The following is a 27,789-nucleotide window of genomic DNA, read 5'->3' as shown; positions in this document are numbered from 1 at the left end:
ATATTTATATATATATATATATATATATATATATATATATATATATATATATATATATATATATATATATATATATATATATATATATATATATATATATATATATATATATATATATATATATATATATATATATATATATATATATATATATATATATATATATATATATATATTTTTATATATATATATATTATATATATATATATATATATATATATATATATATATATATATATATATATATATATATATATATATAACAGGCCACCCTCCTCTTGATGTCTCAGCACCCGGGACATCCGGTAGGCAGAGAATTGCTTGGGAAGCTGAAATGATCGATTCTGTAGAGGCTTTGAGAGTGCTTGAACAAAAAGAGAAAGAGAAAAAAGAAAAGCTCGAGAACCGAACAGGGAAAGTAAAAGAGATGACGATCAAGCCAAAGCTGAAAAAGAAAAAGAAAGATGATCTTTCCAGTGAAGACTCTGACATCTGTCTGGGTTCCTCAACTGACCAAATGGACATAAGTTATACTGCTGATAGTGAGAATAAAGAAGAGCAGAAAAAGAACCTAAACATACAGCTAAATGAATACTATGCTGAAGCATACGATACCAAACGTGATCAACAAGGCTGGTATACTGGAAGGGTGCTTGATTTTCCTGACAAAAATCTTGTTCGTATAAAATACCTTTGCTGCCTGAGCCTAGCCGACTATTCATATGGCTGGCCAAAAAAAGATGACATTGACGAAGTTGAAGAAGAATACATCTTTGCAGGACCATTAAAGCTTTCTGGAGCTAGTCCCTTCATTCTACCATCATTCCAAATTCGGCATGTCATCACTCTGTACAAGAGTCACACTAAGAAGCACAAGTGATCAAAAGTTTGCTTTGTCGACTCCCTCCAATTCTAATTAATTGTTTTTTCAATAAAAATTACTTTTTTTCAACTAAAAAAAAAATCTCTCATACTAATTGAAATTACAATTTTTGCCCATTATTTGAAGTACAGTGTTAACTTTTTCATATTTACAATAAAAATTTGAAAAAAAAAACATTCTCAGAGACTTTTTCTATGTATGGGGTAAGACTAACCCCATAGTAAGCAATTACCCGGAATTACCCCATAGTAAACAGAAAACCTGTGTTCCTCTGTGGCATATACAAACTATTAACGAAAGTTTTTGTTTTGTACAGTTTCCCTGTACATAGAGGTATCCTCTATCATGTCTTAAGGTGATAGAATTTTTATCTTTGCATACATAGGATCTGCCCAGGGGTGTCAGATTTACCCCAGACTAGGGGGCAAGTCCGACTCCTCTGAGATGGGTGCAGTAAGTGCAGTAAGTCACGGAAACAACGAAACTTGTGAACTTTCTAGATTTTGAATAATATTACTACTACGACCAAGAACAACGTCAAATAGTTTTTATTATGCCAGAGACTCCAAACAAATTTTGGGACCAAATTAAGCTGAAAAAAAAACTCGATAAGGGGTCAGAATTACCCAAGTTCACCCTACCAGCAAGACTATCAAAGCTGAATCTCCCAACACTTGTTTAAAGGAGAGATAGAGGGGATGCCTTTTAGCCTATAAGTTAATGAGGACTAATACTCTACCAGCATTATTCCCTACTGTTGATCCCAATTCAAAAACTAGAAATCATCACCTGAAACTTGTCAAGCAATCTACCATATTCAGAGTCTTCACTCAAACAAAGGTTGGATGCTGAATGGTCCTCCAGAGAGTAAACTCAATTGGGAATCTACTGATCATCCAACTGCACCTGGTCACTAAAGAGCTTTGAATACAACTCAAGTCTTCAAATCTGGAGTTCTAAGGGGAGAAATCCTTAGATTGCTTCTAGCTGCAATTTAAGGTCTTTGCCAGCAATACTTTTGGTGCGCTTCTGATTGCTTTTGGTTGTATTGTTTTGTAATAAGACGATTCACATCATGTCATCTTTACATTTCTTTAGGGAAAATTCCAACTATAAAAAAAAACTGCAAAAACTAGCAGCATATCAGCATTATTGTTGGCAGGGTCAATAATGCGAGGTTTTTTTTTAAATATTATTTTTAGAGTGGCTCCCAACTACAAACGGGAATATTTGTTAGCAATTTCCTGTACCTTTTTCCTCCAAGAGTGTAGGTGTGATAGTCAGATACCGCAACATTTGTATAATTTAGATTTGGTAGTTTGAAGGTAGTAAATCCACTGACAAACTTAGAAGAACAATTGACATAGTTGAAAAATGAGGATATTTACAAATGCAAATGCCTAAAGTTGTACAGGAGTAAAAATGCTAAAAGGGTCTTTAAAACAATGCCAATTTCAGGAATATGATAGGCAGAATATGAAAGCAGCTAACTCCCTTAGCTTATGAAATCGCATTTTTTGTGTTTCTTTTTGTGTCTCAAACAGAGTTTGTGTTTCTTTTCAAACTACTTTATTTTCAACCAAATTTAGGAAACTAACTATCTACAGCAATTATTTGCTTTTAAAGGGTTGACTCTCCAATGAGAGGCCATACATCTAGAATTGGACTACCAAACCCAGAAAAGGGGATTATTTAGCCATAGTCAAATATTTATCTTCCCCTGATAATTGAAACAGTTTCCACTTCTATCAATTGCTTAAGCCGTATTGTTACCATTATTAATGCACCAAGATTTGTGGTACCAATGCTCTTAACTAAAGCAGACCAAGCTCCAGACAAGTATTGCCTTCTAATACCCAATGAATATTAAAGAAGACTTGTAGCAGAAAGTATGCCTTCAGCTCAATACTGAAACAAATTCTATCCAAAATTGGCTAGAACTCATTGGCCTGTATCCAACAAAAGAGAACAAAATCCTGTTCTCTGGTAAAGATAAGCATTTCTTAGAAACAAAGAGTAATAAATTTTTAGTTGACAAACAAGATATAATTCCTGGAAACAATTTTTACAGAAAAATTGGCTTGTTTTAGTTTTCCAGGGTTTGATTCATTAAAAAACCACATTTTTCTTTGTGTTATACAGGGAGAGATATAAACCACACTGAAGATCCTTTATTCTTATTCGACTGGTCTGAAGAATAGTTATTAGGGTTAGTATGAACTATTCAAGTTTTAGTAGATCATCATCTTCTTTAGGGTGTAAATCATTTCTTTAAAGCTGTTTGATGCAGTATGAGGGAAAATTGCAATTATTATCAGCCCAAAATCTTCTTGGATCTTTGTAACCTGGTAATGATTTAGAATACCAGAATCTCCTGAAGCTCAAGGGCATTTAAAAAAACATGCTGAATTTGTTTCACAGTTTTAAAATTTTTGGCAGAGGAGAAAGGTGTAACCACCTCCTCCAAACTAGAAATAATATAATTTAGAAAAAAATACCTGGCTTTCAACTCATAATAAATTATGGTCAAATCCCTTGACTGAAAACAATAAGGTAGGACACAACATTATATCTATAAGCATACCTAAAACCTGCCATGCAGAAAGTGGGGTAACATAGTAGCAATGCTACTTGACAGTTTTCATGGCCTATTGAAATTTGCTGGTAGATTTGTCTGAAAATGCCATTTTTACATATACCTTAAATTACCTTAAATCACATCTTCTAGCAACTCAGGTTGAAGAAACTGTAGATGTTGCAAGGTAACATAGACTCAATAATCTTCATGTCACAGAAGGATTATCACTATTTACATATATACAGGGCAGCATTTCATAACACAGTTCAAAACAACAGGACAATTAACACAATTTTCATATATACAGGACAGTTTGGTTTTGTTGTTCGGTTCACTATATGTATCGGCGGTCAGGCAAACTTGGGGGTTCAAGGGGGTAGGCACATAATAGACCCTATTCAATGATGCTGGTTTTTCCCACTGCATCTTCAATGACTTTCCACTCCAATCACGGTCAACACCAACCTTGAATCTATCAACTGGTCTGGCCGACATGGTAGATTTGCTAAGTGAATTCCACAGTGGAACAACGCAATTAGTGAAAAAGTTGAACTTCTCATGCTTTCTGCTAAGTTTTTGATGCAGTTTTATGGGATTTCCTTGTGTTCTGGAGTATTCATTGTGATAAAAAATGGGTTTGATAGTGCCACTGGCCATCATCTTAAATGCAAGGATGACATCTCCTCTCTCTCCACTGTATGTTAGGATAGGCAGATCAAGCCTTTCTAGTTGTTGCTTGTAGATTTTTTTTTTTTTTTTTGGCAAAAGGGAGCTTAGTTGCTCAACACTGGACCTTCTCAAGAATCTCCATGTCACACTTAAAGAGCAGGTTGGCAACCAACATGCCAAACTCAAGATGGGGACTAACAAGGGCTGTGTAAAGCTTCTTGATAACTCTTGGTTGGCAACTTGTTACTGAATGCTTGATCAAACCAAGGACCTTGTTTGCCTTAGCTGCTTGGTTCCAACAGTGACTATGAATCTTAAGCTTATTGTCAATTAATATCCCCAGATCCTTCCTTGGCACTCTGAATGGGCATGTTGGCACCTGCAGAGTCAATCATGTGATAGCTATGGCAAGGATTGTTTGGACCAAGATGAAAGACTTCACATTTGGGTGGGTTGAACTCAAGCATCCAGGTTGTTGCCCACAGACAGAGGTTGTTGAGATCTTCTTGCAGAAAAGAGCAAGTTTCTATTGAGGCTGCTGGACCAAAGAGTTTGGAATCCTCTGCATACAGTTCTAAGCCATTCTTGACCGCCTCAGGATCATCATTTATGTCAAGATTAAACAGTGGTGGACCTAGTTTGGTCCCTTGGGTGAACCCACTTAACATAAACTGGTGTGGAGTAGATGAGGTCACCTCGTTCATCATATACAGCAACAATCTGGGTTCTGTTGGATAAGAAGCTGTGAATCCACTGGGCAACATGATTTTCTATCTGATATACTGACAGCTTGATCATCAGGTAGCAGTGAGACATTTTATCAAAGGCCTTAGCTTGATCCAGTAGGAATAAATCAACTGGAAAACCCTGTTCCAGCAGAGCAGATATGTATCTCCAGAACCTCTTTTGATTGTCTTTGATGTTTAATGCTACTAAGTTATCTTCATAGTCAGCTACGAAGTGTCTAGTCAGCTGACTCAGTTTATTACTTGGTCTTGCAAAACGATCCTGGTGAGTGTGCATTTTTTATATTTTGTAAAAGCCTTCTTCTTGCAGTTCATAGCAATTTTAACAGGCCAGTTCAGGTGTGGCAGTGTTTTTGGTGCCTTCACAAATGAAAATGAAGTAATATAAAAATACTTATTGCTCAAAGAAAGCATTCAAATACAAGTTGTGCTGCTAAAGTGTCATCAGCTTTTGAAATTCTGTCAAATTCTACAACTGGCAGCTTTGGTACTTTTTCCATACCTGCCTTAAACATTCCATTCTAAGATCTTTCTGTATGATATCTGTTGTATTATTTGCTAGCAAGTCTTTACCTAACTAAAATTAAATATAGCATAAAACATATATATACATCATTCTCAACTTACCAAAACCACTAGATGGGGCATTAGTACCAAAGCCAGTGTTTTGTGCCTGTCCAAAAGGTGTTGCAGTACTCCCAAATAAGTTTGTTGTGGGTTGTTGAGGAGCTGCACCAAATAAAGAGGATGTACTTGATGGAGCAGATGTGCCAAATGTAGGAGCTCCAAATGTTGATGGTTTAGCAGCACCAAAAGCTGATTGGCCAAAGGTATTTCCCTGAGACCCAAAATTACTTCCTCCTAAGACATAATAGGATATGAATCATACAAAACTACTTTGTACTCCATTTTTTATTCTCATTGACAAGACATTCAAACAGTTTATGGTAACAAATTGTAAGTAAAGAGCAACAAATGCTCATGGTAACTGAAACTCTAAAAAAGGAAATTTGATAATAATTAATATATTACAAGAATATGCTTTTATGCTGATTTAACAAATACTAAATTTGTAGATTAAAGTTGCCCATCAAAAGCTAAGAGTTGGAGAATATTTGCCTAATTTTCAAAAAAGGGAGAAAACACCCCCAAAAAAGCAAGTGGCTTCTAAGAAAATCACACCATCAGATTTGGCATCTTAGGGAAGTCTATTGTGACAGCTCCTGTATACAAAAATGTGTAAATTTGAATTATTTCTCTTAAGAAAGATCACAGTGTTCTTGTCAACTTATTGTTTGTTTTTGTTTTGTTTTTTCATGAGTGATCATATCAAGCAAATGGTCCTAGGAAATCAGAGGAGGGGGCTGATTTGAGCATACATTAAAAGTTCTAGTGCCCTTTTTAAGTTGCCCAAAAAATGATGCCACAAGACAGGGGTGTTTTCTACCGTTTTGTAGCACAGAGCTTGAAAGCTATGATATACCCAATCAATTTAAAGTTATAGAAAAAAATTGTATACTGTATTATTTTCTTTTTCTCTGAAAAGACTATGACAATATAAAACAAACAGAAATTAATTAAAAAAACTGTTTCCACGAAATAAGTTTTTCAAAGAAAAGTAAAGAAATTCATTAAACAAAAATGAGCAAAAAAAAAATCAAATAATCTACCAAGCTCAAAACTACCACAAAACAGCATTGATAAATAAATGAAATCCAAACCGAACAGAAATTACAATAAATAACCGACCCGAACTCAACACGATAGTATCTTGTCAAGAGTAGGATTATAAACCCCTATGTTTTTCCAAGGTCATATCCAAATTTGTACTTCAGTGAAAAAAATACAAACGATCTCGCGGTTTAATTGTAATATACGCTCGCGGAGATGTAGTAATCAAAATGTTAGCATCAGATGATCCATTAAAGTTATTATATTAAAAACATTTATATTTTTTTCAGTAAAGTGCAAATTATGTTCTGGCCTTGGGAAGGCATAGGGGGTTTGAGCCCAAATTATGTTAATTTCTGCTTGTTTTAAGTTTGAATTGGTTATTTACTGTAATTTATGTTTGGTTTGGCTTTTATTTATTTATTGATAGTGATTTGTGGTAGTTTCACACTTGGTAGATTATTTGATTTTATTTTTGCTCATTTTTGTTTAATGGAGTTCTTTACTTTTCTTTGAAAAACTTATTTTGTGGAAAAGTATTTTTAGTACTAGTATCATACATGGTATCTTACATAGATGTGAAATGCAAAAAAAAACACACACACACAATATGCAAAACAGCTGCAATAAATAAAGCTTGTTGGTAGCACAGTTGGCAGAGAAATCAATGATATATCCAAAAATCTTTATAATCAATGTTATTTTGCTAACCTCATTCTTGGCAAAGCCAGAGCCAGTGAAATTTTTAGCATGATGTGAAAACTTTTGTGTAAGAGAGCAGCATATGGTTGAATACTTTTATTAGGATTTGTACAATGCTGCACAGTCAATATCAGGACACAAAACTGACATTCAAACAATAATCAGAAGGAAGAAAAACAATGTTCAAGGACAAACTGCATGCTCCACAGAGTAGCTATTGTATAAAAAAAAATAAGAGTAACTCATTGAAGTTTTACAAAAGAAAAAAGTTATAGTCCATTAAAAGTTAGGTCTTTTGCAAAGCTGTATAAAAAATATGAGATCTACTTACACCTAACTTTTATACTATGGCAAAGTTTGCTGGCTATCTCATTTAAAAGTGATTTGGAGAGTATTTGAACTCAAAGAAGAAATTACAAATTTTCTTGAAGAAAATCATAGTGAGGATGCAAATCTGTATAGAGATGATAATTTTAAAATTAAACTTATCTATTTGGTAAAATTTTTATAAACTAAGTGCTTTTAATAAAGCAATGCAAAAATTGTAAATACATCTATTGATTCAAAAAGATAAAGTGAGAGCATTCATAAAAGAAACTGGAGCTATGAAATATGAATTTTGGAAAGCAATAAGTTTGACATGTTTTCACTTTTAAATTTAGGCTATGTTCCTAAGATACTATAGCAGCAAACAAAAGCTACTTTTTAAACATTTAGATGCTTTGTTATTTCATTTTTCAAATTTGATGATCCTGATTTTACAAAATATGCATGGATACAGAAAACATTTATTACCAAAGAAGATGACAAATTCAAATTAACAAGTTATGAGAAAGAAAACTTAATTGAATTATTTTGTGTCACTTCTATAAAACAAAAATTTCAACATGTATCTCTAATCTAATTTTTACTAGACATAAAGAATGAATACCATATGTTGTCAAATACAGTCTTAGATGTATTGTTGCCATTCATAACAAATTAGGTATTTGTATGATATACCCCCTACCTAATATTCTTCTATTATGTTTCTCTGACACTCAAACCTAATGAAATATACCAAAGTAAAATAAAAATATAATACACTAGGAATGAATTCAGGCTATATATTTGCATATTAGGGGAAGGGACAGCCAAGTATAGCATGTCTGCATGCCTAATGTGTTAGGTACAATTTTTCTGCATATTATGTAGTAAGAATTGTTTTCTAACTTCACACTGTCCAAAAACTTGACTCCCTCCCCTCCTTAATGTGCAAATATACTGCACAATTTATATATTTTCCATCTATTCTGTCACTTCTCTTTGTCTTGTTTCACACTATGCTGAAAGAAACTAACAAAAAAACTGATTATATAACATCAATGAATGAAAAACCTGAGCAGTAGGGGGTTTGTTATACAACTACCACAAATTATTTATGTATAATGGAATGTTTGTAGCTATCTCATCATTGACACTATTATTTGATAAACTTTGCAATAATATGCAATCATAGCCATCACATTAAGACACAATAGTATAAAATTATTTGTTTCTAAGAGTTTGACTTAACAAATTTTTAGTGCTAAGCTTTTATGTTTCTATTATTTTATCAATGGAAGGAAGTTGTCATCTGAACAAATGTTTTAAGGAAACTATGGTACAATAAAGGCTAAAAACCACTGAAATAGAACTTAAAGGGACTATTTTTGTTTTATTAGTATTTTTCCTTTAGAACAGCCACCTAACTACAATTTGACCTTAGTTTTTTATACATTCAAGGGATATATATGGGACCATCAGGATGGGAAGAGAGGGGGTGTATTGTCAGAGAAGCTATCATGTTATGCCTATTTGGACACATCATAAAATAATGAATTTATTGATATTACTTTAATATTATTAACATGTTTTCTTTAGCTGTGGTCAACAAAAATATTACCAAAAGGTTTAGCAAAGTTGGTATCTGTTCAGAAGTACTGCCCTTCTAAAGGAAATATCTTAATTAAATAAAAATACTTAGAGATTCTTTATCTTATGCTTTTTCCAAATATCATGGTCACTTGTCACAAGACACATGGTCACAAGAAAATGCGCCCTACCCCTTTGTGGTCCTAGATATGGCCTTAGAACTTATAAAAAAAACTAAAAGAAAACAGATTTCTTACTTTAGGCCAACAACATGTAACATTTTATATAATGCCCAATCAAATTATCATATTGTTCTCATTCTTATCAAATTTTTAAAATCATTTGAAATAATATTTTGGTACATTTTGTAGGCAACTCAATCCCAGACAAAGATACCCTTGATTTTGGCCACAAAAAAGAAATGTGATGTTCTGACTAGACTGAATTAGTGGAAGGTATATCATTAGTGATATAACCTAGATAGGACTTTCACAGAGGAGAGGTGTATTGTTAGGGTAATGACTATTAGGCTATATTGAAAAGGTAAAATTCTAGTTTAGCTATGTTTCACTATCTTGGAAAGGAGTTGGGTTAGAAAAATGAAACTTTCAGGGGTGGGTCTACAGGCTAATGTATGTCCAGGGATGGTATTCTGAAGTACCTATCTCTACTCCTTCACCCTCTAGAGAGTCCTGACCTTTGAAAATCTGTGTGTTTTGAATTGGAACATTTTGAAATAAATCTTAGGCTTAAAGGAAGTACAACAAAATTGTTTTCAGCTTCACAACTTTGTTCAATCCCTATCTATGGGGTTTTAAGGATATGCAGATACATTTCCTAAATTTTGAAAAATAAAAACAGATATGGCTTGAAATTCTACTCAAATAACAGGAATTTGGTTTTCAGGACTTAAGCCAGAGAAAAAGGAGCTGATAACTGAAAATTAAGATGAAATGTTGTTTTGTCAAAATTTCAATTGGTCAAGTAGGCAAAATTTCTAAGACTAAGAAATCAGAAAAGGGTTAACATAGAAGCTTAGCAATACATTCCTATATTATATTTTTGGCCCTGGATTCATTAGCCTACTGAAAGTTTCATTTTTCTAACCTAACCTCTTTCCAAGATACTGAGAAGTAGCTAAACTATAATTTTACCAGATCATAACATAAGGAATTTCTGGGTATTTTGGTAAAATTCTACTTTAGCTACTTTTTGCTATCTTGGAAAGGGGTTAGGTTAGAAAAATTAAACTCTCAAAGATGGGTCTAAAGACTAAAGTATGTCCTGGGTAGGTATTTGAAGTACCTACCTCCACTTCTTCTCCCTCTAGAGGGTCCTGACCTTTGATGACCTTTAAAAATCTGGGTATTCCTGTACTAAACACACTCTTTTATAAATCAGTCATGAAAACCCAAGGCATCCACTCCACAAAAGCACAGATTTGATGCAATCTGATGTTGTCTAAACAAGTATTCAGGGGTTTCTCACTCTGGGAACTATATTTAAACTGTTGTTTTTTGGGGTTTAGGGGGGGAAGGTACCTAGGCTAGGTTACAAATTTAATATATGCTATGCTTTACCCCCACCTCTCACTAATGTGCAAATATATGGCCCAAATTTGTTTCTAAACTATTATATATCCATCCTATTTTATTTAATTTCATTAGCATTAACCAAACTAGCACTACCAAAATCTGTGTGTTATAAAAGTGAAACCTTGCAAAATAGATCTTCTGCTTAAATGAAGTACAACAAAATTGTGTTCACCTTTATAACTTTTCTAATTCCTATTTTATAAAATTTTAAAAATATATGCAAATATATTTCCTAAATTTTGAAAACAAATCATTCATATGGCTTAAAATTCTACTCAAAGACCAGGAATTGCATTTTCAGAACTAAAGCCAGAGAAAAAGAAGGTAATTTTTTGTTACTCATAGTATTGACTTACAAATAAAATAAACATACTACTTGATGCCTTTTTTATGCTCTTTCCAAATATAATAATCATTTTTGTCAGAAATGAATTTTACCCCCCCCCCCTATATATAACAATTCAGGGTATAGATTTGCACATGAGGAAGTGGGGGGGGGGGTAAATTTTAAATTTCAGGACCCTCTAGAGGGAGAAGAAGTGGAGGTAGGTACTTCAAACTACCTTCCCAGGACATACTTTGGTGAATTTTTACCAAATTATATTATTGACTTACAAATAAAGTGAATATACAACTCAATGCCTTTTTATGCTCTTTACAAATATAATAAGCATTTTTGTTGGAAATGAATTTTAGCCCCCACCCCTATATATACCAATTCAGGGTATATATTGCACATTAGGGGGGTTGGGGAAAGTTTAATCTTACCTCTCATTTACATCAGAAATAAAATTTACCCCCACCCCTAATGTACAAATATATACCCTGAATTGGTACAAATAGGGGTGGGGGTAAAATTCATTTCTGACAAAAATGATTAGCCTAGGACTAAGCCTATTATATTTGGAAAGAGCATAAAAAGGAATCGAGTGGTATATTCACTTTATTCATAAGTCAATAATATGATTTGGTAAAAATTTACCCATGCTTTAGGCTGTAGACCCATTCCTGACAGTTTCATTTTCCTAACCTAACCCCTTTCCAAGATAGCCAAAAGTTGCTAAAGTAGAATTTTACTGGTATTTTTATTTTATTAAGATGTTTTTTTCAGAATCATGGCACTTATAGACTATTAGGCTACCTAAAGGCTAAGCCTTCATTATAGGCTAATTGAAATATTTTGTCCAAGTATTAACCATTGTTTGAGCAGCTTACTGGAGCTTAGGAAACATTAGATGGCAAATGCGGTGACGCTTTTTTTGTTATTAAGCTGTCTTCTTCTAAAAAAAAAACTAAGACACATGCTGCCTTAGGCTATTTTGGGAAATGGGCTGGCTGTTACGTTTAAATAGGTGGCCTACAAATCAGTGGAAAACAATTATCTTTATAGCATTGAGCTACTTATATGCTTAATCTCTATATGGTTCCCAATAATAATACCTTGCCCAAACATTTCTTAAGGCCTAATTATCCACTTTTTGAATATCTTGAAATTAAAAATTATGCTTTTCTTCTTTCAAATACGTAGACAGTGTTTACGATAAAGACAGAACTTTAAATTACGGAAACATTTAGGACAAACTAAACGGGATTTAGACCTTGACTTTGGGGACTTTTCAATTATTTCACTTAGGCTTTTTCCCGCCAGCCAAACAAAACTGTCTGTAAACAATCTTCCAAACAATTTTTTTTCTATCTAAGCGAAACTTATTAACTAACATTGTTAGAGAATCTCTTTACGAGTCAGATCATCACTGTCGAAAATTGGTCGGGAACTTAAAGTGCAACATTCAAAAACTACTTAATGCAGCAAAAGAGATTAACTAATTTCTATCCTAATAATATTAATAAACTAATCATAATTGCTAATATTTCTTCATAAGACTTTTGGATAAATTGGACAGAAAAGTTTATTCAATAGATTGGAACAACAAGTTTTTTCGGCTATTTTGACTTGACCAATTACGTTTTGCTACCTTGACGTCTCCCGGGCCCAAAAAACAACAAATAATGTATTCACGTCTTATTTGCTTATTTGCAAATTCAGAAGGTAAGTATTACATAATGACTAGTGTAAATTCAAGGTAAACGAAGCACAAGCAACAACACTCAAAAGTCTGTAGGAATGTCGTTGTACTCAATGAAACCCTGCATTCACAGTGTCCTACTTTTCAACTCAGTGTGCGTCACAATAGTGATGTAGCTCTTGTTCTTCATGGGAAGCAGAAAACAAAAGAAGCATGGACTCATAACGTCTGAGGAAAGAAGAAGACAAAACAAAGAATAATGTCTTGAAAATACCTTAGATCATTTCCACATTACATGCAGTCCGCCATCTCAACGTTTTTGTTTGTTTTTTTTAACTCTACAACTCAAAAGGAATGAGCATCCACCAAAAATTATAATGGTCCTTTATTATTCTCTTATTAATCTGTATCTGGTTTATGTTGTTTGCTATGGAATAGTTCTTTTGTGTCAGGTTTTAAAAGAGTTCAAATTTTACACAATAATGTTGTTCGTGTCTTGGCAGACTATGTGATATTTAAAAATAGTAATTTGAGTTGTTTAGCTAAACTGAAAATTAAAAGTTTTTACAATTTAAGAGATTATCAACTAGCAATCTTAATTATCGATGTTTAAATTGCTATTCACCAAAGTGCTTTTGGTAAATTTTTGAGCCTAACTTTTTTTTTATAATTGTTATGAAATTGGGTGTTCTACAGGGACAGTGTCAGACAAGGCCGTACCCACACTTTTTTTTCGGAGGAGGTTTTACTCAAAGATTTTTTTCGAACGGGGGTGTTACACAAAAAACCTATAAAAACTCATACAAAATTTGCTTGTATCCATTTTTGTTATATTTTTACGAGTCAAACAAACATTTCGGGGGGGGGGTCAAACCCCCTAACGCCCCCTCTGGGTACGGCCTTAGTGTCAGAGGCTCGGAGTACTCAAAGAGGATCTTTATTTCCGTATGTTGCAGGACCGCACTTGTGGAATTCTCTCCCAGAAAATATAAAGGTAGCAGATGATGTTAGTCAGTTGAGACATTACCTTTTGGGAAATTGTTAATAATCCAGATCATTTCCTTTTTGTTTTGGGATTTCTTATTTATAGGTGAAGGGTCAACATATATTAATAGATTATAAGGACGGAATAACCAACATACAGCCTAGTAGTTTTCCCTGATGATTATTGAAAGATGATGTAAGCGTTATTTTTGTTAATAATTTTTTTAGCCCTCTCTCTTTTTCTCTCTCTATCGTAGTTTTACCAAATCGGCTCAATTTAAACTATGAAAGTTAAATCTGCTTTTAACCTAAAATAAGTTATTTGCTTACCAAATTTACTGTTTTTGAATTGGTTTGATTCTTTTTTATTTTTCATCTTTTTTCGCCAAAGAAGAACGGTGAACAATAAAATAAAACGAGAAAAATATGGCCTTGGCTACATTGGCACCATTTGGAGGGAGGCAGGGGGACCGTGGCCCCTTTGATTTCTTAGGGCCCAATTTTCTACTCTGAAGCTCTTAGTTTGTTCTTCCATTTCCAATTTCTTTCAATTTTCGACTTATTCCTGAAAAACCAAAAACTAGGTCATTAGAAAAGAGCAAATTGAAGACACTCAAAGCTTTGCAACGAAGTCACCCATTTGAAGAATATCTCTTTTGGCATGGTTTTGTTGGATTCAGCCAGTCACATTATATTGTCTTCCATAATTTATTACATGGCGTAATAAATTACGACATAGCGTAAAACATAATATCATATGATATTATGATAAGATATGGCGCAAGGGCATTCATCCACGTAGGATTTGAAAAGTGAAAAGACATTTCAGAGCTGGTAAGGCAGCACGAAAGCAGTGACAACAAAGCATGTACCGTTTCCTGGACAAACTTTAAAGCTATTCAGATGGAGACGGCCTAATCTGTTGCCTCATGCCTCTCCAAAGAACGGGAAAAGAAAATATCAGAGAACAAACGGTATATAAAGGCTCTGCTAACAACTACAGCCTTACTTCTTTGGCAAGGTTTTGCGTTCCGTGGCCATGATGAAGGAGAGTCCAGAGCCAATCGAGGGAATTTCGTTGAGACCGTATGTCATTTAACGGAAATCAGCCCGGAACTGATGGACAAGTCTTGCAAGGCCTATGGCCATTACTTGTCCGACGAGTACCAATATGAATACATTAAGTTGTCCGACGAGTACCATGGCCGTTACTTGTCCGACGAGTACCAATATGAATACATTAAGGTCAAAGGAAATATAATTAAAAGATCTATCGTGAAAGAAGTCAAAGAAGCAAAATATTTTACCGTTCTTGCTGACGAAACAAAAGACTTCTCAAAAAAGAAACAACTTGCGATCTTAATGTGCTATATTCATGATATGAAAATCAAAGAAAGAGCCATAGGTTGCTACCACAAGCACAAAGTTTGACGTTGAGAGTTCGGTTGACTTTTTTTAAAACGAAATAAAGGGTATCGGCCTTGACTGGTCAGAATGTGTCAGACAGTATTATGACGGGGCGGATTGAGTAGACGTTTTTCAGGAGTACGGGCCCGTCTCTAACAAAAGGCACCGCAAGCGATGTACACTCACTTTCAATCCCATAGACTTTACCTTGTTATTGGCAATGCAGAAAAAACGAAGAATTTCGTAAGTATTTTCAGTTTTGCAAACAATTTGTTGTTTTTTGTTTCTAACAGCAACACTCGATTCCTGTTGTTTGTCAAGGCCAAGAAAACTGTCAACGTGTCCGTGCTAACGCTTGAAAGGATGTTCTGACACGTTGATCTTACTGTTATAGATCAGTGGTTAAAATTCTGGTAAGATATGACTGCATACTCGCAGTTCTGTCAGTTGTTTAAGAATCTTCCGACAGGGAGGAAGCAACAGAAGCTACAGGTCTTAAGAATCAACTAGAGTCGTTTACCTTCATATTAAGTTTGAATGTCATTCACGAAGTTCTTGCAGTGATCAAACCTCTTTCTGAACAACTGCAGGCCCCAGATCTGATCATTTGAGACGTGTGTAGTTTAATCACCAAAATAAAAGACCAACTGAAGACAATTCGTGATGTCGAGTATTTTCGAGCCCTATACGGCAAGTCTAAGAAGATGGCTATTAATATCGGAGCTGATCTGTTGGAAACAAGAACTCTTGCTTCAACCATACCAGCAGAATCAAAACGAGTTCAGAAGATATCCGGAAGACTCAGGGACTATTTGATGACATCAACACTTGGAGAGCACAGCACTGGATATGAGGGCACAAGAACAGAAGAGAAAATGCGAAGAGAGTTCTACAAGGTTTTGGACAGAGTGGTAAATGAGTTTGAAGAGCGTTTTTCTTTCCATCTGCGAGAACTAGACGCCACACGATGCTTTAACCCCAAATCTAATGACTTCATGAACATAGATTTACTTCTCAAGATCTCGATATACTTCGATAATGCTGGCATGGATATTATAGAGCTAAAGAGTCAAGCTTTGATAGCTCGTGCATATGTGTCACAGCTTCCACAGAAACCAGCAAACGCTTTAGATCTTTTCGAAAGCCTAGGAGGATTGAAAGAAGATTTTTCTGAGGTTCTTGAAGTCGGGAGGGTATTCCTCACACTTCCTCTCACAACATTCTCAAATGAACGATTTTTCTGTGTTGACATTTGTGAAGAATTTCCTTCGGACAACAAATGACAACGAGCGACTTCCGCATCTGCTCCTTGTGTTCTCTGAAAAGGCTCCAGGGAAGGAGCTCGATTTTGAAAAGCTCGTGGACGACTTCGCAAAAATGAAGCCAAGGAGATATCCATTGCTTAAGTAACTGTACGCAACTTTCAGTTTTTTATCTGTGTGGTAAATGTTCCATCTTGTAACGATTTTTTTGTCCCTAACTAGGGTTCAAAATCTAATAAAATCTAAATAAATTACGTTACTTTAATATGTATTCGAAGACTAATTTGAAGAGTAGTCTTTCAAACAGAGACATTACATTTTGAGTCTGGATAGGGGCCCGAAATTGTTCTTGCCCCCCCCCCCCTGTGGATTTCTGAAATGGCGCCACTGCTTAGCTACAGGAGCTCAAGAATATTCTTTCAACTCACAGCTTCTTAGAAACATTCTTAACTTAGAATCATTGATTTGATCTAAAGTTTTTATCTGCGTTTTAAAACTAAAAAAGTGACTGGACACATTATTCCCCCAGTTTTAAGCATGCAAAATTTGAAACAAGCAAAAAAATGTGTGGCTTTTCTGGTCAAACAGATCGTGGTAATAAAAAGCAAGTATGGAAGAACGCGTCCCAGTAGTAACTGATGCTCAAAAACATAAATGGAGGAATTTCTTGGGAGAAATTCTTCACGGGGGAATTTTCCACAGGAGTTATTTTCCACTGGGGATGGGGTATTTCCCAAAAAATGTTTCCATGAAGGTGGTATTTTTGAAAAGATTTGAAAAACGGTCGGAAATTAAAGTTTGTTTTTCAAGTCGAAGTTTGCTAAGGAAATCTTTTCAGGAGAAATCGTCAGCAATAACTTTTTTGGGAGGATTTTCAGTGAGGATCGAACTGTTTAGGGGGAATTTTACGGGAGTGGAAGCATTTTATGTGAGAGTATCCTTATTTGGAAGGATTCCCCACAGAGGAAAGGAATATTTCATGGAGGGAGCCGGATTTACTAACTTTATTTGAAAAATGATAAGAAATTATATTTAAACAAATAAGTTTGTTTCAACTAAAAATAAGGGGCAACATTAAAACCTAAAATGAACTGAAATACTACGTATATTTGGGGGGTTTTCTTTCTCCTCAGTGTCTCGCTTGTTACAATAAAGTTTGTCTTTTTGTCCCAATTATTGAAGGACGACTCTTGAAACGCACTTTAATTAGAACACGAAGCTTTTTTTTTAGTGGTTTTGAAAAGCTTTGGTGAGGAGTTTGAGGTTTTGAGGAAGGGCAACCCCCTTCGCTTGCAGAATAATTTCTGTTTGTTTAAATTTTAATGTTGCTCCTTATTTTCAGTTGAAAATACTAGCTTTTGTTATTTAATGCTACCATAGATCCAAATAGTTCAAATCTTTTGTCAACACATGAAAATCCAAGGTTGTTTTATGAAGGAAGGGATATTTTACGGAAAAGATACTTTGTAATACACTACATTCCAAATATTATACCACTTTGTGATGTACTGACTCACCTGAAAGACGGAAACTGACAATCCTTAGCCAAAACAAATATTTGCAACAAAACGAAAATTTTGTGATGAAATACGTAGGAAACAAGAGTACATGAATTGAATGACCGAGGAAATGACAAATTTCGGCTCATGACGGTAGATAGATCTTAATTTTGATTTTATTTTGCTTTTATAATCTTAGTTATGTATAAAAGCAAAATAAAATCTGGAAAATGAAAATTTTTATTTTTGTGAGCTATTTTAAATAAATTATCAAAGTATGCTAAAAGAAATCGAGATGTTTGCTGTGAGTGAGAGAATAAGCTCCTAAAAAAATCTCGCGAATTTTCTGGGGGGCCTAGGCGCCCCTCCCCATTTAAATACGTCACTACCTACTCTGTCTGTATGCTCTCATTCCCGTTTTCTGATTAAAACTCAATAATGATAGAGTTTTATAAAGTTACTTAGCACACTAGCTTACTTAGCACTCGAAGAACAACAAATCACTGTAAAAACATAAGGCTAAATATGGACAGACCAGTGGCATCACACCGATGTCCAGGGGGCACTCTTGCGCACTGCCAAAATTTTCTCTATACCGGTGGGTCTTTCCTTGGTGGCACGCCACCGATAAATCAGCGTGGTACTGGGCTCTAACTTTGATCATTCATAACATTTATCACGTTGCTATGCACCACGTTCGACCATCTTTGCCAAAAATAATATCGTATTTGTGTAAACCCAGGGTTATTGATGACACAGAATATTTTGAAACTACATACTTCTTGAAGCTACGTACTTTATGTAGTTACATATATACTTTTGTCTGTATGAGGGTTAGTCAACTATCCAAAAAAGTTATGTCTTTAGACTACTTCTTGCAAGATTCCTTTTACTTCACTTTCAGGGGTACCAGCTGGACACAATTTGTGTCGAAAAGACGCATTCCTACATGCCGGGACACAACGACACAAAAAGGCAAAAAGTGACACATTTTTGAAATGTCCGACATAAAAAGGCAAAAAGGAATATATTTTGTAAATTTAAGATTCAAAAAAACATTTCCTAACTGGATATTTATTATTTGTTAAAAAGATGTCACTTTTCACCAAAGTAGTGCTTTTCCCTGGTATTTTTTTTGAACATCCAGGTTTTAACAGAAATACTGTAAGTAAAGAATTATCTCAAAAGTAAGAATTTTACACGTTTATAGGATTTTTGAGCTTTCACACTAAGTTACTTTGTATGAATGTTTTATATGATTTTCTTTGTTTTCCTTATATTTGATGGTAACTGGCCTCTTTGAAAGAAATATAAGTAGTGTCGTTTGGTCAATAATATTCTACTCTACAACAGTTAAAAAAATTATACCTCTAGTTTTTTTAGATTTGATGATGCACATTTTAACTAAAAATGACAATTTCTGGATGTTCAGTGGGACACAACCAAAAAGGCCGTAACACTGCTCCTCGACACAAAAATATTGGCTGAAAATTCAAATTGTGAGAACATTGGAACTGGTATTTAATATTCATATTCTACTCAAGTTTTGACTGAGCCCCCCACACCCATCATTCCCCCACACACGTCCAATCAGAATTTTGAGATAGCCATTATGTTCAGTGTAGGCTAGTTGATTTCCAGATAGAAAATATGTTTTTTAGGAGGACACTCCCCCACAACCCTCAGGGCAAGGGTTTTAAGTTATGCCCTTGGGGCATATGAGGTTTTGATAAGAAGGCATTGTCGTAGAAACTTCAAAACAGGCTCATTTGGTAGGAAATTCCAAGGGCTAGTTCCCTTCTTAATAGTCAAAAGTGATTGGAGGGGAACTAGCCCCTCCCCATGCCCACTATTCCCCCAAACACATCCAATCAAAATTTTGAGATAGCCATTTTGTTCTGCATAGTTCATTTCCAGAAAGAAAATATGTTTTTGAGGAGGACACTCCCCAACAACCCTCAGGGCAAAGGTTTTAAGTTATGTCCTGGGGTATATAAAGTTTTTATAGAAGGCATTGTCATAGAAACTTCAAAAGGGGCTCATTTGATTGGAAAGTCAAAGGGCTAGTGCCCTTTTTAATAGTCGAAAGTGATTGGAGGGAAACTAGCCCCCCCCCTCTACATCCATTATTCACCCAAACACATCCAATCAAAATTTTGAGATAGCCATTTTGTTTAGCGTAGGCTAGTTGATTTCCAGATAGAAAATATGTTTTTGAGAAGAACACTCCCCCACAACCCTCAGGGCCAGGGTTTTAAGTTATGCCCAGGGGGCATATAAGGTTTTAATAGGAGGCATTGTCGTAGAAACTTCAAAAAGGCTAATTCGATTGGAAATTCAAAGGGCTAGTGCCCTTTTTAATAGTCAAAAGTGATTGGAGGGCAACTAGCCCCCCCCCACGCCCCTTCTTCCCCCAAACACATCTAATAAAAATTTTAAGATAATCACTTTGTTCAGCTTATTTGATTTCCAGATAGAAAATATGTTTTTGAGGTGGACACTCCCCCACAACCCTCAGGGCAAGGGTTTTAAGTTATGCCCAGGGGGTATATAATGTTTTTATAGAAGGCGTTGTTGTAGAAACTTCAAAAACAGTTCATTCGATTGGAAATTAAAAGGTCTAGTGCCCTTTTTAATAGTCAAAAGTGATTGGAGGGCAACTAGCCCCCCTTCACGCCCATCATTCCCCCAGACACATCCAATAAAAATTCTGAGATAGCCATTTTTTTCAGCATAGTTGATTTACAGATAGAAAATATGTTTTTGAGGGGGATACTAAGCCACAGCCCTAAGGGCAAGGTTTTAAGCTATGCCATGGGGGCATATAAGGTTTCATAGAAGGCGTTGTTGAAACTTCAGAAAAGGGCTCATTCGATTTGAAGTTCAAAGGGCTAGTGCCCTTTTTAATAGTCAAAAGTAATTAGTAATATTTTTTGTTGTTGTTGTTGTTTACGCCAGGGCACTTCGTATCAAAGGAGTTGTCGTGGGAACTTCGAAAGGGGCTCATTTGATTGAAAATAGAAAGGGCTGATGCCCTTTTAATAGTCGAAAGTAGTTGGAGGGCAACTAATCCCCCTTCCACTCCCACCCTCCCATTGGCCCATTATGTTTAAAAATTAAATGTTGCCTTAAGATTAAATCAAAATGCACTGTGATACTGCTAATTCCCAATAAGGCATCTCAGCAGTATCCAAAGAACAATTGAGGGCATTACCTTCAAACTTTTGAGGCTACTTCTGCACTTAAGATTTAACCAAATCAAAATAGTGTAAGTGCATCCAAGCTATCAAACAAAGTAAACAGATTTTTTTGTGAATGGTATCAAGTTTTCCATTTCAGGTCAACTAGAGGAGGTATGAAACAAAGTTAAACAGTACCATTTGTGTCCAGATCTTTAAAAGGGTTTAAGTTGTTAAAAATTGCTGAAAATTTTTCTCCAGCATACAAATAGCAGGCTAAACTATAAAGTCTTAAAAAAACGAAAAGATTTAAGGTGTTATTTTCTTTTTCCCTGAAAAGACTATGTCAATATAAAACAAACAGAAATTAATTAAAAAACTTTTTCCACAAATAAAGTTTTTCAAAGAAACGTAAATAGCTCCATTAGACAAATAATTAACGAAAATAAAATCTAATAATTAACCAAACTTGAAACTACCACAAATCAGCATTGACAAACATATTAAACCCAGAACGAAAAGAAATTAAAATAAATAACTGAGTCAAACTCAAAACGAGCAGAAATTAACATAAGTTGGGTGCAAAACCCCTATGACTTCCCATGGCCAGAAAAAAATTTGTACTCTACTGAAAAAATACAAATTAAAGTTCGTTGTAAATTTAATATACATATGTCTATATTTAGTTATAAAAATCTTCATATCATTCAACTTATTAAAGTTTTGAAATTAAAAAAATTTATATTTTTTTCGGTAAAGCACGAATTATGATCTGGTTTTGGAAAGGCATAGGGGTTTTGAGCCCAACTTATGTTAATTTCTGCTAGTTTTGAGTTTGACTCGGTTATTTATTTTAATTTCTGTTCGTTTCGGGTTTCATTTATTTGTCAATGCTGGTTTATGGTAGTTTCAAGCTTGGTAGATTATTTGATTTTATTTTTACTCATTTTTTGTTTAATAGAGTTCTTTACTTTTTTTTGAAAAAATTATTTTGTGGAAATAGTTTTTTAATTAATTCCAAGGAAAGACAACTCCTCCTGAAAAATTTTGGAGAGAAAATACTAAAGATCCAGTCAGTTAAAGAAATGATCCAACCAATTTTTACTTGGTGAGTGTGACTGGAGCTAAACGCCACAAATCTACTGCTATTAGTCGGTTTTCTGTAAGTTTTAAAATCCAGACTATTTTCCTTTTCATATGCAGCGCGCTAGCGCTGCCTAAGTAAAGAACAATGTGGGCACAAGGTGTTTTTTTCCCCTACCTGGGCACTTTGTATCGAAGGAGTTGTCGTAGAAAGTTCGAAAAGGGCTCATTCGATTGCAAATTGGAGTGGCTAGCGCCTTTTTTAATAGTCGAAAGTGATCAGAGGGCAACTAGCCCCCCCCCCAAGCCCATCATTCCCCCAAATACATCCAATCAAAATTTTGAGATAACCATTTTGTTCTGCGTAGTTGATTTCCTAATAGAAAATATCTTTTTGAGGAAGACACTCCCCCACAACCCTTGGGGCAAGGGTTTTAAGTTATGCCCTGTGGGCATATAAGGTTTTTATAGAAGGCATTGTCGTTGAAACTTCAAAAAAGGCTAATTCAATTAGAAATTCAAAGGGATAGTGCCGTTTTTAATAATCTAAAGTGATTGGAGTGCAACTAGTTCTCCCTCTATATCCACCTTTTCCCCAAACACATCGCACCAAAATTTTGAGAAAGGCAGTTTGTTCAGCGTAGTTGATTTTGCGATAGAAAATATGTTTTTGAGGAGGACACTCTCCAACAACCCTCGGGGCAAAGGTTGTAAGCTATGCCCTGGGGGTATATAAGGTTTTTATAGAAGACGTTGTCATAGAAACTTCAATAAAGGCTTATTCGATTGGAAATTCAAAGGGCTAGTGCTCTTTTTAATAGTCGAAAGTGATTGGACGGCAACTAACCCCCCTCTCACGCCCACCTTTTCCCTAAACACATCCAATCAAAATTTTGACATAGCCATTTTATTCAACGTAGTTTGTAAAGTTCTGGAAATTAAGTCTTTGAGGACAACAACCCCCTCACAGCCCTCAGGACAAGAGTTATAAGTTATGCCCCGGTGACATATAAGGTTTTCATAGAACGCGTTGTCGTAGAAATGTCAGAAACGGCTCATTCGATTTAAAATTTAAATTGCTAGTTTTCTGTTATAATGGTCAAAAGCGATCGGAAGGTACCTGACCCACTTCCCATGCCCACTATTTCCCCAAACACGTCCAATCAAAATTTTGAAATAGCCATTTTTTTCCACGCAGTTAAAGTTCAGGAAATTATACCTTTGAGCAGGACACTCCCCTCACAGTCTTCAGAGCAAGGGTTATAAGTTATGCCATGGGGGAATATAAGTTTTTATCGAAATCTTTGTCGTGGAAACTTGAAAAAGGGCTCATTCGATTGGAAATTCAAAGGTCTAGTGTCCTTTTTAATAGTCGAAAGTGATTTGAGGGCAACTAGCCCCCATCTATCGCCAACCTTTTCCTCAAACACATTCAGTCAAAATTTTTAGATATCCATTTTGTTCCGTGGATTTCCAGATAGACATTATGTTTTTGAGGAGGACATTCCCCCTAAGCCTTTAGAGCAAGGGTTGTAAGTTATCCCCTGGGGGCATATAAGGTTTTTACTAAACATGTCGTCATAGAAACTTCAAAAAAGGCTCATTCGATTGGAAATTGGAATGGCTAGTGCCCTTTTTAATAGTCGAAAGTGATTGGAGGGCAACTAGCCCCCCCCCCCCCCCCACGCCCGTTATTCCCCCAAACACATCCAATCAAAATTTTGAGAAAACCATTTTGTTTAGCGTAGTTGATTTCCAGATAGAAAATATGTTTTTGAGGAGGACACTCCCCAATAACCCTCGGGGCAAAGGTTGTAAGCTATGCCCTGGAGGCATATAAGGTTTTTATAGAAGGCATTGTCATAGAAACTCCAAAAAAGGCTCATTCGATTGAAAATTCAAAGGGCTAGTGCGCTTTTTAATATTTGAAAGTGATTAGACGGTTACTAACCCCCCTCTCACGCCCACCTTTTCCCCAAACACATCCAATCAAAATTCTCAGATAGCCAATTTGTTCAACGTAGTTTAAAGTTCTGGAAATTAAGTCTTTGAGGATGACAACCCCCTCACAGCCCTCAGGACAAGGATTGTAAGTTATGCCCTGGGGGCATATAAAGTTTTTATTGAAAGCATTGTCATAGAAACTTCAAAAAAGGCTCATTCGATTAGAAATTGAAATGGCTTGTGCCCTTTTTACTAGTCGAAAGTAATTGGAAGGCAACTAACACCCCTTCCACGGCCACCATTTCCCCAAACGCGTCCAATCAAAATTTTGAAATATCCATTTTGTTCCACGCAGTTAAAGTTCAGGAAATTATACCTTTGAGCAGGACACTCCCTTCACAGTCTTCAGAGCGAGGGTTATAAATTATGCCCTGGGGGCACATAAGTTTTTATTGAAATGGTTGTCGTAGAAACTTGAAAAAGTGCTCATTCGATTGGAAATTCAAAGGTCTAGTGCCCTTTTTAATAGTCGAAAATGATTTGAGGGCAACTAGTCCCCCTCTCTCGCCCACCCTTTCCTCAAACACATCCAATCAAAATTTTTAGATAGCCATTCTGTTCAGTGTTGTGGATTCCCAGATAGGAATTATGTTTTTGAGGAGGACATTCCCCCATAGCCTTCAGGGTAAGGGTCGTAAGTTTTGCCCTGGGGGCATATAAGGTTTTTACTGAACGCGTTGTCGCAGAAACTTCAAAAAGGGCTCATTCGATTGGAAATTTAAATGGCTAGTGCCCCTTTTTAATAGTCGAAAGTGATTGAAAGGCAACTAACACCCGTTCGAAGCCCACCGTTTCCACTATCATATCAAATAAACTTTTGGAGTTGGCTATTTTGTTCCACGCAGTTTAAGTTTATGAAATTATACATTTGCTCAGGACACTCCCCACCAGAATTTTCAGGGCCAGGGTTATGACTCTGGGACATATATGGTTTTTATTGAAATCTCTGTCGTAGATACTTGAAAAAGGGCTCATTCGATTGGAAATTCAAAGGGCTAGTGCCCTTTTTAATATTCGAAAGTGATTTTAAAGCAACTAACCCCCCTCTCACGCCCACCTTTTCCCCAAACACATGCAATCAAAATTTTCAGGTATCCATTTTGTTCAAAGCACTAGAAAGTTTTGGAGATTAGGTCTTTAAGGATGAAAACCCATCCCCCCCCCCACAACCCTCAGGGCAAGGGTTTTAAGTTATTCGCTGGGAGCATGTAAGGTTCTTATTGGCATTGATGTTGTAAAAACATCCAAAAGGGCTCTTTCAATTGAAAATTGAAAGGGCTATTGCCTTTTTAATAGTCGAAAGTGATTGAAGGGCAACTAACCCCCTCTCACGCCCCCTATTTTCCCAAACATATCCAATCAAAATTATGAGATATCAATTTTTTTCAATTTAGTCGGAAATTCTGGAAATTAGGTCTTTTAGGATGATAACACCCTCAGATCTCTCAGCGCAAGGGTTCCAAGTTATGCCCTGGGGACATATAAGGTTTATATAGATAGTTGTTGTTGAAATTTCAAAAGGGGCTCATGTGATTGGAAATTGAAATTGCCCTTTTTAATAGTCGAAAGTGAGTGGAGAGTAATTAACCCCCCTCTTACGCCCTCCATTACCCCAAACACATTCAATCAAAGTTTAGAGATAGCCATTTTGTTCAACGTAGTTGAAAGTTCTGGAAATTATGTATTTAAGGATGACAAACCCCCCAGAGTCCCCAGGGGGGAGGTTGTAAGCTATGCCCTGGGGGCATATATGGTTTTTAATGATAGAGTTGTCGTAAAACTTCAAAAGGGGCTCATTCAATTGGAAATTGAGAAGGCTAGTGCCCTTTTTAATAGTTGAAAGTGATTGGACGCTAATCAACCTCCCTCTCACGCCCACCATTCCCCCAAACACATCCAATAAAAATTTTCAGAGGGACATTTTGTTCAACGTACTAGAAAGTTTTCGAAATTAGGTCTGTGAGGATGACAACCCCCCCCCCCTCCAGCCCTCAGGTCGAGGGTTGTAAGTTATGCCCTGGGGGCGCGACACTACCACAAATCAGCATCGATAAATAAATGAAACTGAAAACAAACAGAAATTAAAATAAATAATCGTGTCAAACTCAAAACGAGCAGAAATTAACATAAGTTGGGCTCAAAATCCCTATGCCTTCCCAAGGCCAGAACATAACTTGCTCATTACGGAAAAAATACAAATGAATGTGCATTGTCAGTTTAATATACTTATACTGATATTTAGTAATCAAAATCTTAATATTATTTGATTTATTAAAGTTATAAAAGTAAAAAGATTTATATTTTAAAAGTAAAAACATTTATCGATGCTGATTTGTGGTAGTTTCACGCTTGGTAGATTATTTGATTTTATTTTTGCTCTTTACTGGAGTTCTTTACTTTTGTTTGAAAAACTTATTTTGTGGAAAAAGTTTTTTTTAATTAATTCTAAAAGAAGAACATCAAGAAAAGGAAGTTACCAATCCACTTGTAATTCACCCAAAGTAGTCTGGATTTTAAAATTTACCGAACACCGACTAATAAAAATAGATTTTTGTTGTTTAGCTCTGGTCACGCTTGCCAAGTAAAAATTGGTTATTGGTACAAAAATCTATTGTTATTAGACGGTTTTCTGTTAATTTTAAAATTCAAACTATTTTCGTTGAATTAGAAGAGGATGGGAAACTTCTTTTTTGATGTTCTTCTTTTAAAAATGAAAATAACCTGCATTCTAAAATTTACAGAAAACTGACTAATAGCTATAGACTTTTGTCGCTTTGCTCAGGTCACGCTCGCCAAGTAAAAATTGGTTTGATCATTTTTTAACTGACCGGATCTTGAATATTTGCTCTCCGAAATTTTTTGTGGAGGAGTTGTCTTTTCTAAGAAAAATACTAATAAGTAACATGTATCCAGAGTGATTAATTAACCAGACTTTTTGAAAAAGAAGAAAAAAGTTTCTAGAGATTTCTAAGGAAGTCTTAGAGACAACTCAAGCAAAGGATGTTTTTGTTTCTCACCATATGTACCCGAGCTAAGTGAAAAACTTAAGGGAATTTTACAGAGTAACGGTCGAAAGGTAACTTTAGAGAGTAGTAACACTTTGGGTTGCTTTCTAGATTATGGGAAGGATCTAACTTCATAGGGGCAACAAAGTGGGGTCTATCAGATCCCATGTACTTGCGTACTTGTACCATTGATGACGGTCACTGCATATGTGACCGAAATATCTAGTATTTTTGTGAAATTTATTACTGTCTATTAAAAGGATTTTTCCCTATTTGAACTTCTATTTATCGTCATGGAAAGGTAGTGGGGTCTTCGAAATTATCCCATATCTTGAAAAAAAGCGTCTTGAAAAAAAATGTCTTAAAAAACTATTTAAAAAACGTCTTGAAATGTCTTGAAACGTCTTCAAAAATATCTTGAAGAACGTCTAATTCGTCATCCTCAGTTACAACAAGGGGTTCCCCGCTTGACTGGCCGGTCCTTAGAGTTTTTTATCTGGCCGTCGTAGGTTTTTTAAACAACTACGTAACAACCAAAGAATTCTTCAAGAAAAATATTCACTATCACGTATTACTTAACAAACAGGTGTGCATAATCAATA

General features: G+C 35.4%; 2 protein-coding genes across 3 annotated transcripts in view; one reads left to right on the top strand and one right to left on the bottom strand.

Moving 5' to 3' along the window:
• Positions 1-12,240, bottom strand: part of LOC148945150 (nuclear pore complex protein Nup98-Nup96-like) — a 56,988-nt gene extending 44,748 nt beyond the window's left edge. The window contains exons 1-2 of the mRNA XM_089098955.1: positions 12,178-12,240; positions 5,504-5,737 (exon numbers count right to left, since the gene is read on the bottom strand). Coding sequence (XP_088955081.1) covers positions 5,504-5,737; positions 12,178-12,190 — 247 coding nt within the window. The 5' untranslated portion in view covers positions 12,191-12,240. The remainder of the gene's footprint in view (positions 1-5,503; positions 5,738-12,177) is intronic.
• Positions 12,241-19,306: 7,066 nt separating this feature from the next.
• Positions 19,307-27,789, top strand: part of LOC148945149 (TBC domain-containing protein kinase-like protein) — an 85,400-nt gene continuing 76,917 nt past the window's right edge. Inside the window, exon 1 of one of the 2 annotated variants that reach the window (XM_089099164.1) lies at positions 19,307-19,433. The gene's annotated coding sequence lies outside the window, so the exon portion shown is untranslated. The remainder of the gene's footprint in view (positions 19,434-27,789) is intronic. The other variant, XM_089099165.1, reaches the window with a different exon arrangement.

This window comes from Artemia sp. Qi Xiang Cuo, chromosome 13 (genome assembly GCF_049724085.1).
Source record: "Artemia sp. Qi Xiang Cuo chromosome 13, ASM4972408v1, whole genome shotgun sequence".
NCBI lineage: Eukaryota > Metazoa > Arthropoda > Branchiopoda > Anostraca > Artemiidae > Artemia > Artemia sp. Qi Xiang Cuo.
Note: the sequence above shows the minus strand (reverse complement) of the source record. Positions and strands in the feature narration are given on the sequence as shown.